This window comes from Dermacentor silvarum, chromosome 1 (genome assembly GCF_013339745.2).
Source record: "Dermacentor silvarum isolate Dsil-2018 chromosome 1, BIME_Dsil_1.4, whole genome shotgun sequence".
Taxonomy (NCBI): domain Eukaryota; kingdom Metazoa; phylum Arthropoda; class Arachnida; order Ixodida; family Ixodidae; genus Dermacentor; species Dermacentor silvarum.
In genome coordinates, this window is record NC_051154.1 from 57,212,828 (window position 1) to 57,226,101 (window position 13,274).

General features: G+C 44.5%; 2 protein-coding genes across 8 annotated transcripts in view; both read right to left on the reverse strand.

The window, feature by feature from the left end:
- LOC119463792 (A.superbus venom factor 1-like) overlaps positions 1-13,274 on the reverse strand; it is a 268,434-nt gene that overhangs the window by 125,672 nt on the left and 129,488 nt on the right. The window contains exon 1 of one of the 7 annotated variants that reach the window (XM_037724620.2): positions 9,965-10,127. The exons of the other annotated variants lie outside the window; for them this stretch is intronic. Coding sequence (XP_037580548.1) covers positions 9,965-10,035 — 71 coding nt within the window. The 5' untranslated portion in view covers positions 10,036-10,127. Of the gene's footprint in view, positions 1-9,964; positions 10,128-13,274 lie in introns of those variants that run through there. 7 annotated transcript variants of the gene reach the window in all.
- The window catches only part of LOC125945992 (A.superbus venom factor 1-like), a 179,508-nt gene that overhangs the window by 51,200 nt on the left and 115,034 nt on the right, over positions 1-13,274 (reverse strand). The window lies entirely within an intron of this gene.

The following is a 13,274-nucleotide window of genomic DNA, read 5'->3' on the forward strand; positions in this document are numbered from 1 at the left end:
GCTTAGTGGCTTTGGCGGTCGCAGGATCAAATACAGGCCACGGTGGCAGCATTTCGAGTGGGGCGAAATGCAAAAATGCCCGTGTACCGTGCGATGGGGGCACGTTAAAGAACCCCAGGTGGGCCAAATTATTCCGGAGTCACCACTACGGCGCACCTCTTAATCAGATTGTGGTTTTGTTACGCGAAACCCCAAATTTCTTTTTTAGCGTCGCTAATAAGTCAGTTGAACGAATACCTAGTAGAAACCTCGACATGGTGTGAACAAAATAAACTACAGTTTACACATAAGAAGATCAAGCTTGTGTTCTTTATTTCGCCTCAGCGATTTCCAAAACGCATTCACTCCATTTCCATCAACCGTCACTTGATGACAGCAATTGATCATTGTACTTATTTAGGCATGGAAGTCGACTGTCACCTTAAATTTGGTCTTCACATAGCTAACATAAAAAAGAAAATCGTAATCAGAATACGCGTTCTAATTAAAACTCGTTTATCTTTCTCGCTTTGTTACTTTCATGTCGCTTTTTAATGCTTTTGTTCATTCTCATATTAATTAGGCTAAGTACAACATTGTATCAGAGGGAAACACTTAAAAGTCATATAATGTCACTGCAAGCCATTTTCGAGTGATTCGTATTATAACATATTTTTTATGTGAGAATAGCGCGACTTGGTTATTACGAGCAAGTACTATTTCGAGCGTAACCCATCTTGTTAAATATAATCTTGCGATCTTATTTTTAGAATAATAAACGATAATGTTCAAGCAGCCATCATCCCACAGACCTCTCTTCTTAATATTCAGAATACAGGGTTCGCAGAGAGTTGGAATTGTATTTTACTACGGCAAACAGTCATCGACTACGGCAAACAGTCAGCATATTTTTCAGCCTAAAGGCCAACCTCCATGCAGCGAACTTTCGCGACGAATTTCACGTGACGAAAAATCCAGCGCGAAGCGCCGTCGCGAATTCGTCACACCACACTCCGTGCGAGCAAGAGCCGGCGAACGCCGCCGACCATGCGGTCGACGCAGCCCGCGAGGAGTCATTGTGGCCAGACGAGATAGGCTACGAAAGCGACGTTGGCGAATGAAAGCAGAAGGCAAAACAGCGCATAAATCAATGTTTTTTACACGTAAAATAAGGCGCCCGACCTGAAAAAGTGCGTACAATAAGTGCTCGCCGTTAGCCGGCATCTATTTGGACTGTAACTTTTCTTTTTTATTTTGTGAATACCGTGGCACGTCGGTATTTCGCCGATACTTATTTCTCGTCTGTCACCCTGTGTTTCCAAGTCGGGCTAGTTGGTTGACATGCATGGTATAATTTTTTAACTGCGCTAACACACACTGACAAGGACGAGGCAGACAAGACGTGCGCAGACTCGCAACTGAATGTTTAATGGGGGAAAATGACATATATACAGAGAAAAATGAGCACATCTGATTGGCAATCCAACCATGGATACGTTGACGTCACACAGTAGCATCTAAAAACGCCATCTCGCAATCAGCTAGTGACACCGAAGGTTCGCTAACACACCCACGTGTAGTTTTTATCTTAAATGCCTCAAACAGTTCCCTAGTACTACGGTCCCTATGACGGTACAAAATTCTAGTTTGTTTAAGAAGTGGGAGGCAAGTTTCCTTGTTTAGTTTTTTACAGTCATTACAATGCTTAGCCACGTGGGAATAACCATCTGAGGTGCTGTTTGTTTTATGTTCTTTCAGCCGAACGTTAATACATCTAGCCGTCTGGCCGATGTATACACACCCACAAGAAAAAGGAAATTCATACACAACTGCGCAGGCACAGGGGACAATGGTTGACCCTTGCTTATGCTCAATCTTGCAGACAAAAGGGCTGTGGTTAGATGCCCTGTCAATTACATTCATTACTCTAGCACATAAACGCGACATTTTCTGAGGGGCTGAGAATACGACGTTGACCCCATACCGCTGCGCTACATTCTTCAAATTGTGTGCAACTTTGTGCTGGTACGGAATTACAGCAAACGCTCTTTTTTCTTTATTAGTGCGGGGTGAGTGCACACCACTATTTTTAACTTTCCTTACGAGTTTCTCACATGTTGCGCCAATTACAAATTTTGGGTATCCAGCATTCGTCAGCCTAGTCACTTGGAAACTGATACTTTCCGTTACTACGTGGGGGCATGACTTCTGTAGTGCTGCATCTATGCACGACAAGGCAATTCCACTCTTTACAATCTTCGAATGCCTGGAGGAAAAATTGAGGGGGGACTTATGGGACCTTGGTCGATAAAACCAACATGTGTGGAATAACTCAAAACGCAAACGTATGTCCAGAAATTGCAATTCATTTTCGTGGGGAAGTTCTGTAGTAAAATTGAGGCTTTAGTCCCGACCTACAAAAAACTTCCTTTACTTGAAGAGACAGTTCTTCAAGCCTACTTCCATCTACAAAAATCAGGTAATCGTCGACATAGCGAAAGACACGGGAAGCCATACTACAGACTGTTGTATTAACAGCCCTATCCACTTTAGCCAGGAAGATGTTGCTGAGGGTAGGGGCAACCCTAGACCCTATGCACACCCCTGATTTCTGGATGTATTGCTGCCCTCGCCAGCATACATATGTGGACGACAAATACATGCCCAGTAATTCCAAAAAAGCCTCAAGGGAAACGCCACACTGCATGACAAAGCAATGTTCATCATTAAACTCCGTAATGTACTCTTTTACGGCTACCATAAGTTCGCCCTGCGGTATTGCATAAAACAAATCCTCAACATCTAGGCTGAAAGCTTTGCACCCGCCTGGGTTTTTCTTCTCTAGGTAGCGTACCAAAGCAGTAGAATTAGGCACCAAATACGGATCCGCTATCTCTAAATTGGCGAGGTGCTCTTGAAAGAACCCTGCCACAGTGTACTGCCATGTACCCTTTTCCGAAACGATGGAACGTAACGGCAAGCCAAGCTTATGGGTTTTCACAGAAAAAAAGAGCTGTAGAGACAACCCGGTACTGTTCTTGATACACGAGCGTAACTTACTGAGGTTCAGGTCCTCCAAAAGGGCCATAGCCCTGTCCTTAATCCTTTTACACTTCACAGAGGCGGGAATGAAGTTTTTTGCCAATGCTACACGGGCCTTGTCTAAGTACGCTTCCTCTGGAACCACCACAAACATCCCTTCCTTATCGGACTGAAGAAGGCACAAATTAGAAGAAGTCAGGTGATCAACAAGCTGCTTAGCTTTCCCCGAATCATGTTGTCTTCCTGGTGCACTCTTGAGGACTTGGATGCATTCCTGCGTGCACCTCAGGCGGACGTTTTCTGGCACCTGACGGCAGATGCCTCTTGCCATGGCCAGCTTCTCTGTGGGGGAAGACGCCGGTTCGTGGCAAAATTTCGGGCCTAGTTGCAAAATCCTTTTAAGGTGCTCCGGAAGTTAAAAATAGTGGTGTGCACTCACCCCGCACTAATAAAGAAAAAAGAGCGTTTGCTGTAATTCCGTACCAGCACAAAGTTGCACACAATTTGAAGAATGTAGCGCAGCGGTATGGGGTCAACGTCGTATTCTCAGCCCCTCAGAAAATGTCGCGTTTATGTGCTAGAGTAATGAATGTAATTGACAGGGCATCTAACCACAGCCCTTTTGTCTGCAAGATTGAGCATAAGCAAGGGTCAACCATTGTCCCCTGTGCCTGCGCAGTTGTGTATGAATTTCCTTTTTCTTGTGGGTGTGTATACATCGGCCAGACGGCTAGATGTATTAACGTTCGGCTGAAAGAACATAAAACAAACAGCACCTCAGATGGTTCTTCCCACGTGGCTAAGCATTGTAATGACTGTAAAAAACTAAACAAGGAAACTTGCCTCCCACTTCTTAAACAAACTAGAATTTTGTACCGTCATAGGGACCGTAGTACTAGGGAACTGTTTGAGGCATTTAAGATAAAAACTACACGTGGGTGTGTTAGCGAACCTTCGGTGTCACTAGCTGATTGCGAGATGGCGTTTTTAGATGCTACTGTGTGACGTCAACGTATCCATGGTTGGATTGCCAATCAGATGTGCTCATTTTTCTCTGTATATATGTCATTTTCACCCATTAAACATTCAGTTGCGAGTCTGCGCACGTCTTGTCTGCCTCGTCCTTGTCAGTGTGTGTTAGCGCAGTTAAAAAATTATACCATGCACCCTGTATTTGTTTACGGCTCTCTCCGCTCGCGCGCAGCTGAGTTTTTCTCCCGTCAGCTTCCGCCTTCGAGCCTGCCCTGCCATCGAGGAAACACGGAAAGCTATTAGACAGTTTTAGTACAGCGTACGCAACTAATAGCGTACGCTATACGCTGAAGTACAGCGTACGCTAAGCAGCGCACGTTTATTAATTACAGTTTTAGTTGGCCTGCGAGATCTTGTGATCTCAGAGGCCATATGCTATCGGCACGCCTATCTCTCGGCTTCACCGATAGGTGGCGCTGACATATCTGAAAAGCGTGGACACAGGATGGAGGAAGAGGTCAAGGAAGTTGGCAACCAAGTACAGGATAATCGAAACTGTAAATAGACAACCAGGGGTCATCAGAAAGAAAGTGAGAGAAATAGAGACCGTGAATTGGATGCAAAGAATGGAAACGAAAAGGACAATGGAGATTTACAAGAATGAGAAGAAAGAAATTAGAAGGGAAAATCTGTACGATAACACAAAGGGCAGTGCCTTGCTATTTGAGGCTCGAGCCGGTTGCCTAAGGACGAAAACACATCGGAACAAATATTCGGAACTAGATGAGACATGTGTATGCTGCAGTAAAGATCCAGAGACCACTCAGCACATCCTAATGGAATGCGACGGGATCCACGAGAACCGTAGGTAACGTGCAACTCCCAGAAGCTCTTGGGTTTAAAGTGGAAGGAAACATAAACAGATCAGCCGTAGAGATCAGCAAGAGGCGATTAGAGTACTGGTGGAAAAAAAGCAGGAAAAAGATGGATACGACCTGATCTCTTAAAATCATAGGCAGCGGTACAAGGTAAATTTTTGAAAAAGAAAGATAATGAGAGGTATACAAAAATGCTAGATAAAGAACATGTATAGTATACCTGATTAAATCAAGCAGGCTAGGTGACTATTTGTCGCCGCCCCGTTTCAAAGGGGATGCCAATAAATCATCATCATCATCATGGTCCCTCGTTAGGCTTCATGTCGCTTGAAACGAGAAGCGATCGCGAAAACTCGACAAGGTTATCCATAATACACTGTCGTCGAAGCGGCCTGAGACTAAGCGAAAGGCGTCTAAGCAGTCATTCGCTACGAACGAAGCAAATTCTACAAAAGCCACGCTAAATTCAATTCGAAGCGGGCAGCGGGGCCCGCCGCCATGTTTTACGTACGTGGCTTGCGAGAAGGCTCTTTTGTCGCTTGAAGTAGCGAGCCGCCCATATGCCGCACCTACGCGATGCTTCAGCTCGCGTTTTTCTCGGATGTGCCAGTGAAATACACCCTGCAAACTTCAATCAAACGTCTTTCCGAAACACGGCGGTACGCAAGGCATCATATTGCGGGCATGCATGGGCAGAACATCATCGGGAAGCGAAGCCTCTAACTACATAGAGTACACCAAACAAGCAGTAACCCATTAACTAGAACATTGAGGCAGAACAACCAAAAAGGAGGTGAAACAGCGCTGGAAAACAAGCGTTTGAAACGAAGGTGGGAAATAGCCGAACGGTAGCCAAACGTCAACAACCGGAACTCCCATCGACGGGCGCCCGACGGAAGTCAACCTCTGCGCTGTGGTCCGATTGGTCCACGCTCTCCGCCACGCGCGACGACTTCCGGCGGCGGCGGTTCGCTGGGCTGCGAATATCTGGATAGAGTTGATCGCCGGCGAACAGTCATTTTTTTGACGTCGGGCGGCGGGCGGCCGTCGCCGAGCGGCCGCCGCCGAAAGTTCGTCGCTTTTTCGCTTCATAGAGGTTGGCCTTTATCACTCTGGAACATACCACCATTTCCCCTTAAATTGCAAAAAGCTCACAGATTTCAAACAGAACTGAAACGTTTTATTTTTGCTAGTGCAGACTAAATTAACTTATTTTACCATTGTAGGTGTGTGTTCTTGTGCGATAACTTAGATCGTCGGGCCTTTACTGCATTTTTTCTGTTGGTCTTTTATTTTGTTGAAAAAATGTACGTTTCTAGTTCTTCACTTTTGTAATTTAATCACAGCCTTTCGTTGTGTTTTTTTTTTTTCATTTGCATGGCATTACATTTCACAGGATTTGGTAGTTGCAAGTTTCGTATGTGATCATTGCTGTTATGTTTCAATAATTCTTGTCATCGTGCCCAAGTGGTCCCATTTCAGTTTCTAACTAGGAGACCTCTTTTTGTATATACATCTCTTGTAATTCTTACCTCATTACTGACATGAATAAACTGATTCTGAACCAATGTGCTTGGTTGGGGGTCTTACTTGGCACATCTTGACATCTTAGGTGATGCCCTGTATCTTGAAAATCACATTTCTTTTAACGCAGTGCAGGTTACGAGCGCATTCACAGAACTATTACCCGCCGTGGTTGCTTAGTGGCTATTGTGTTGGGCTGCCAAGCACGAGGTCGCTGGATCAACTCCCGGCCACGGCGGCCGCATTTCGATGGGGGCGAAATGCGAAAACACCCGTGTACTTAGATTTTGGTGCACGTTAAAGAACCCCAGGTGGTCAAAATTATTCCGGAGTCCCCCACTACGGCGTGCCTCATAATCAGATCGTGGCTTTGGCACGTAAAACCCCACAACTAATTCGCAGAGCTATTATTATTTCACATGCATGAGCACAATGTGAAACGAGATAGCAGTGCACAGCTCGCCCAGCGTTGATAATTAGACCTCTCTCTCTTCTCACACACACACTCGCACGCAGATGCACACACAACGAGGATGATACATCATTTACGCTACAGTTTTGTTGAGTGAGGCACATTGTTGGCCAATTCTTTGAGACACCGACGGAAGAAAGTAACTGGCAGGATGACAGCTTGTCCTGTACGTAGCTTCCTCTCCGGGAATACATGCAGATCATTCCTGGTGCTGCACTTTTTAACAATGGAGATGTTCCAACTCGCTCTGGTCGCCATTGCTGTACGCAGCCTTCGATTAGGGAATACTGAAGGGGCTGCTACCCCACGCATCAACCTGCCTTGCTTATCAACATGCGAGGGAGGTGACACCATAGCCATCATCAACCCTGGATGTACGGGATAATTCGGCCCTTGTTGTACAGCGCGGAACTGTTTTTTAGTGGACGCCCCGGAAATGTTGGTGTTTACTGGCGATGGCGCGCTGCCGCTTGTCGTTATAACGTATAGTTTTCCGTGGTGCACCGCTTAAACCTCTGTTTTGTTGGTCGTCATGAAGGCAATACTATCACCAGACCTAAACACGACGCACTTTCAAGGGAAAATCTGGCCACCTTAACCTAACCGTGGCGCTTCGGAGTGCTGTCTGCTTCAGCGAAGCGACTGCGTTAGTTTTCCGCCACTACAAATCAGCTCTTCTCAGAAGCCACAGTTGCGCAAGGGTCAGTTCACGCTTATTCCAGTGAACTTTCTTCCACCTGGATGGATTGCTGTCATCCATCCAGTTTCTAGGTTGGCGCCTCTCTTCGTTGGCAGTCGTTCAGGGTCGCGGCAATTCTGAGCCGTTTAGAAGTCCATTTTATTCTGGCCAATGTCGGCGTGACCAGCGGTTGTCCGGCCGGGTCACACGACACAATTCGAGTTCATGAGCTGGTTTACTCGAAAAGGCGGACATTACTTGCACAAAAAGGTGAAATGCATAATCAACTATTTACCAGAAATTCACTAATTAAGTATTTAAATAATTACCTTTTGACCCATATTGCAATTTACAAATTCTAGCCGTGGAGTTGGCAAGGCGGATCCACTTGGAACGAATTTTCAGGATGACAACAGTTTCGAGATATAAATTCTCTAACTTTGCGGAGAAATGCGTAGGCTTTCCAGTTACTTTTGTGCTTCAATGTGTGATTCAATGCATAAAACGACGTTTTGTTAAGAAAGTAACTGGAACGCCAATGCATTTCTCCGCAAAGTTCGGGAATTAATATCTCGAAACTGGTGTCATCCTGAGAATTCGTTCCAAGTGGATCCACCTTACGAACTCTACAGCTAGACTTTGTAAATTGCAGTATGGGCCATAAGGTAATTAGTTAAACACTTAATTAGGTAATTGTTGTTAATTAGCAGATTATGCATTTCAATTTTTTGTGCAAGCAATGTCCGCCTCTTTGAGTAGACAAGCTCATGAACTAGAATTGTGCTATGTACCACAGGCTACCTCTAAACACTTTTGAATTTCTTCGCTGAAACATCTTGTACTACTACTACCTTGCTACTACCTCGACCGCTAGACACTTGACGGCCACAAAGCCAAAGCTTTCCCAGTCGTATCATGGAAGGGGACTCTGCACGCTCGCCATCACTCCCTCTGTCTCTATTTACATGCGCTATAGAATTGAAGCAAACTTCATTGGCTGATTTCAACTGAGAGTTGCTTACAATAAATAAATCGAACTCCTCTATTCAAGTTATCTAATGATGCCCTATATTTTTTATCGAAACACATCGTAAAGTAATCATTGACTTGATTACTTTGTGACGAGGACTCTCCCGACAACAACTCCGGTCCAGCGCTAGTGACACGCCAACTGACGAATTTGATAATAGGTGGGTGCAAAGACCGTTTCAGGTTGACCTAAAAACCAAAAACTGTATTTGTGAAGGACAGCTTTTATTTTTTGTCTCATTTTCATTGACGCGCTAGAGTCGGTCCCGTCAAATGGTCAATTTTACCCGAGCGTTTCACGCTCTCCCTTTTCTTGGCATAATAGCAAAATTTAGAAGAAAAAAATACCTGACTCAGGAAGAAACGCGAGAAATTGCCCGAGAATGCCCGAAATTGCCCGATGCCAGCTACTATCTTATGAATAATATTTTAAGCAAGAAATTCACGACTAAATATTAGGGCGTGATGCTGTCGGGCGACTGCTCTTGGCGGGCACATGTGGACTATGTGGTTGGCAAAGCGGCAGTTGCTTTGAATTACATTCAAAGAAATTTAAAATGTGCAAATTCTAACCTTAGAAGCACGGCATACCTAACTTGTATAAGACCTATTTTGGAATATGCTTGTACCCTTTGGGACCCATCACAGATATGTCTCATAAATAAACTAGAGAAAATACAAAACAGAGCAGCCAGGTTCGTCTTGGGTAGGTACGGGAGGAGGTACAGCTGCACGGCAATGAAAAAAGAGCTAAATTGGGAATCGCTATCGTCTCGCCGAAAGAAACTGCGGCTAAAACTTATGTATGAAATATATCATAACAAAACTGGAATTGATAGGGAAATGTACCTAAAACCACCAAACTATATGTCTGCACGCACTGACCACCAGTGAAAAATTAGAGAATACCGGGCTAGGACGGGCCTGTATGCCAATTCATTTTTTCTTAAAACTATTGCTCAGTGGAATCGGCTGTCATGTGAACAGGTGTGCAGTGTTAATCAAGATGTATTTTTTTCATGTTTGTAACCCCCCTGCTGTAACGCTTTCGGGCTAAGCGGGGATATGTCTGAATAAAGAATAAAGAATCGAGTGAACACCCTGACCTAAAACGGCGCAGACTTCACTCGCAGGCAGTGTGCTATCGCCAACTTATTTCCACTAGAGCAGATAGGATCAAGCAAGAATACCGCTTTTGTTTGATTTCTCCTATTATTGTCCATCTCAAGTATGGTCCTACTGAAGGCAGCACTACCTGATTTTACACGTGTATTGTAGATAGAAAAAGAAAAAGAAAACAGAGGATAGCTGAGATATATAGTGCAAAAAGCGAGCAATATACCACGACCTCCAAATTAGCTGAAGAATGCACTCTGTCGTCGTACTTACTCTTCGGCAAACACCAGCTGGGCGCACAGAATCGCACAGATGACACAGGCCGTTGTCAGTGCGCTCGCCATGGTGTCTGGCGAAGAACAAGCCGCATGGGAGGCGGTTGCAAGTCAACTTATGCTGTAGACCAGACGAGGAAGTTTTCGGCCAACTGTGCGTCTTGACTTCCAGTATGGAGGAGGTATTGCGAAGCTTCGAGTAAGTATGACGGCCGGAATCGCCTTTCAGGACTCAGATAGAGAGCGTCTTATCCGCTTCTTCATGGTGTCCTTTTACGCCTAAAGGGCAACGCGAGACGCACAGAGATTACAGCAAACTAACCGGCCAGTTGAGTTAAACGAAGGCAACATTTTATTCATTACCGTCTGAACAAAAAAAAAATGAAAACACATTTCATATTGTTTCGATGCGTTGATAACGTTGTTTGTGAACGCAGGTACGAACAACGCAGAAGGCTCAAGCTGACAATTTAAAACATGACGACTTGTTCCGCGAGATTAGATGGCAGGGAAGACGACGAGATGTCCTAGGCCAATACAGAGGCGAGCTTGCAGCCGTCTGCCTGAAGCAATCGCGGCTACATTAATTTTCATTCGTGTACTTTTTGTTTTCAGTAGACAGGGGTGGTTCGGGGTCATAACTATGTAACATGCAAGCTGGACGGAAAGGTTGCAGCGGGTATATTTCGTGTACTTGTCTCTACTAAAGGCTAGAGTGCGGTGGAGAGCAGCTTCTTTGACGACCTGACACCATGCCATTCTTTACTTTCAGGTTCTTAGAGGCCTGTTCTGTTCTCATAATTCTGTTGAGTGCTGCCGCCATTGCCAGCTTTAGGAAATCCAAGTGCAGAATCAAGGCGCTGTGACCGACATTTAAAGAAAATAAAAGGGTGCTGAAAGCTTGATATTAGACCTTAATTCTTTCTGCGTGGGCCCTGAGCTTATGTAACCTTCCCTCTCATTCAGTTTTCGGCACACCTGCGAGACACTGACGCAAAATCTAGCACCAGTGGGAATAAAGCCGAATGAACAAAATAGAACAATGACACTCGGGTGCTCAAATTTATTAAGGTGCACTGATAAATTGCTGCACATATTACATGGGAGAAATTCACGAGATGCAGCGTGTTGTTTCATCAGAGAACTCCCTGATGAACCATGCCACAAGATTTTCCTGTTTTCTTTTGTATCGCCGTCTGGTGGGGAAAACCATTGAGCTGCTGTCGATCAAATACATGAACCTGAAATGAAAAAAAAATGAGGTGATAAAAATAGAACGCTGCTCACATTTTGTGAAAATGGAACTGAGAAAAGCAAGCATTGACAATGTGCGTTAAATGGTGTTTCGACTAACGTATGGCTATCGTTGAATGTGCGCGACACCCGAAGAGGCGAAAATTTTTAAGTGGGCTAAGGCTCATCAGTCTCGATGAAAGACGTATCTACAGTAAATTTTGTTGCAAGTTGGCTTGTTTAGTACGGAGCCTACCCAATGTTCTCACGGACGCACACATTGTCACGTAAATGCAACGAATACCTTTGTATATTTGTACCCCAGTACCTTTGTGAACCCCAGTTATCGCAAAGCGATGTGCCACGCTGTGATCAGCGAAAAGGAAAACCTTAATTATTTTTCACCAATGTTCAAGAAAGTGAAAAGACGGAACGTAAAAAGTGCTCACGTTACCTGACGCAACGTGGCTTCGAGATAAGCTGGAAAAATTACAAAGTTGACGCACTTCCATTTTGGTGCGAACGAACCGCGGTGACTTGATCGGTGTCAGACCAGTGCTTGCTAATGAAGGAGTCGGATCAAATATGAATTTTCTTCTGCTTTAGAGTTGTGCGTTGCGTGACTCGACATTACTGATTAATTACGTGCCCGCTTACTCTATGGGCGTCGTGCACCGAATTGTTTTTGCGCTTTTACTGCCAATTCGCGGTTTCTTATTTCTTCACATTTCCCATTCTGTTCTTGGTGCATATCTCTCTCGCTACGAAGCGGTGTATGAATTTCTTTATTTTTATTTTTTAATGCTATGAACGCTCGGCGTAGTAGGCTGTTTTCTTCGGAAGCATGACGACTTTATTATTTTTTTTGTGGTACCACACTGCTATGAAATACAAATTCATTTTGTGTCGTAGAGAATCTGGCATGACGTAGTGCGTTCTTTTCTTTTGTCCATTCAGAGTCTATATCGATTTCCAACATGGTTACATAGGGAGGGCGAAAAAAATGAAGAAGGAAATGGAGAGAGGGAGAGAGCAATATACAAAATTGAGGGTATCATAGTCTGAAGACTGTATCGAGACATCCGATAGCCAAATTGTTTGTGAGAGTGTATCGGGGCCTGCGACAGTGAAACCAAAGTGATTCCTGTTTTTTCTACTCCTACTCAGAGCCTTTGTCCAAGGCCTAGCAGCACGGTATAAATGGACAAACAGTTGATGCATGGGTGAAGTGTAAGCGAGCACTTACATTTATCTGTCTATACTCATAGAAAAGCAATAGAGTTAGAGAAAAAACAACAACTCCATGGTCGCTGGGCTATAATGGACTGGAGCATATTGATTTTGGCAACAGATGCTTTAAGCAGCTAGTCGAAACCACTTGCGCTGGTTTGCGATGAAAATTCTAGGCCTTTATGTGTAAAATACTACGAGCTGGCGCAGTGCCTAGTGTATATGAAGGTGTGAGTTGGTTCGATTCCTCTGTTAGTCAAGGAGGTTCTTGGCGGAAGGAAAATGTGTCCTCGAAATGGGGGCCCCGTAGCATAGGTAAATACGGGAATAAAATTGTCGAAAGCGCCTGCACGTACTGCATTGCGCGTACGATCTATAGATTATTTGACGGGGGGCAGGACCATAAAGCATTTCGTACACAGATGGTACACGTTGCGCTGCCCCCCTCCCACCCACCCCCCAAAAAATGTAGAAAGGAAAAAGAAAAAGAAAAGAAGATCAAAATATGTGAACTAACGTTGTTAAAGCTGCCTTCGAACGAGAATAACAACATAAGCGCAGAGCCAAATACGTTGCCGTAATTACTCAGAAACCCCAATACAGAAATACGATATTATCGATATTATACTTACTGTTTCTGCTTGCACTCATCTTCTTCAACATAAGTGGAATCTTTTCCCATAATGATGTATTGTTCGTCATTGGGGATATTTAATGTAGCGCAGTTATCACGCGCCTTGATACGGCGTATCTGATTTTCCAAATTGTCTTCTTGGCCTAAAAAAAAAGGAAGAAAAAAAAAACGAGTTACACAGCGACGCAACGGGCCCCAGAGAGATGCAGTG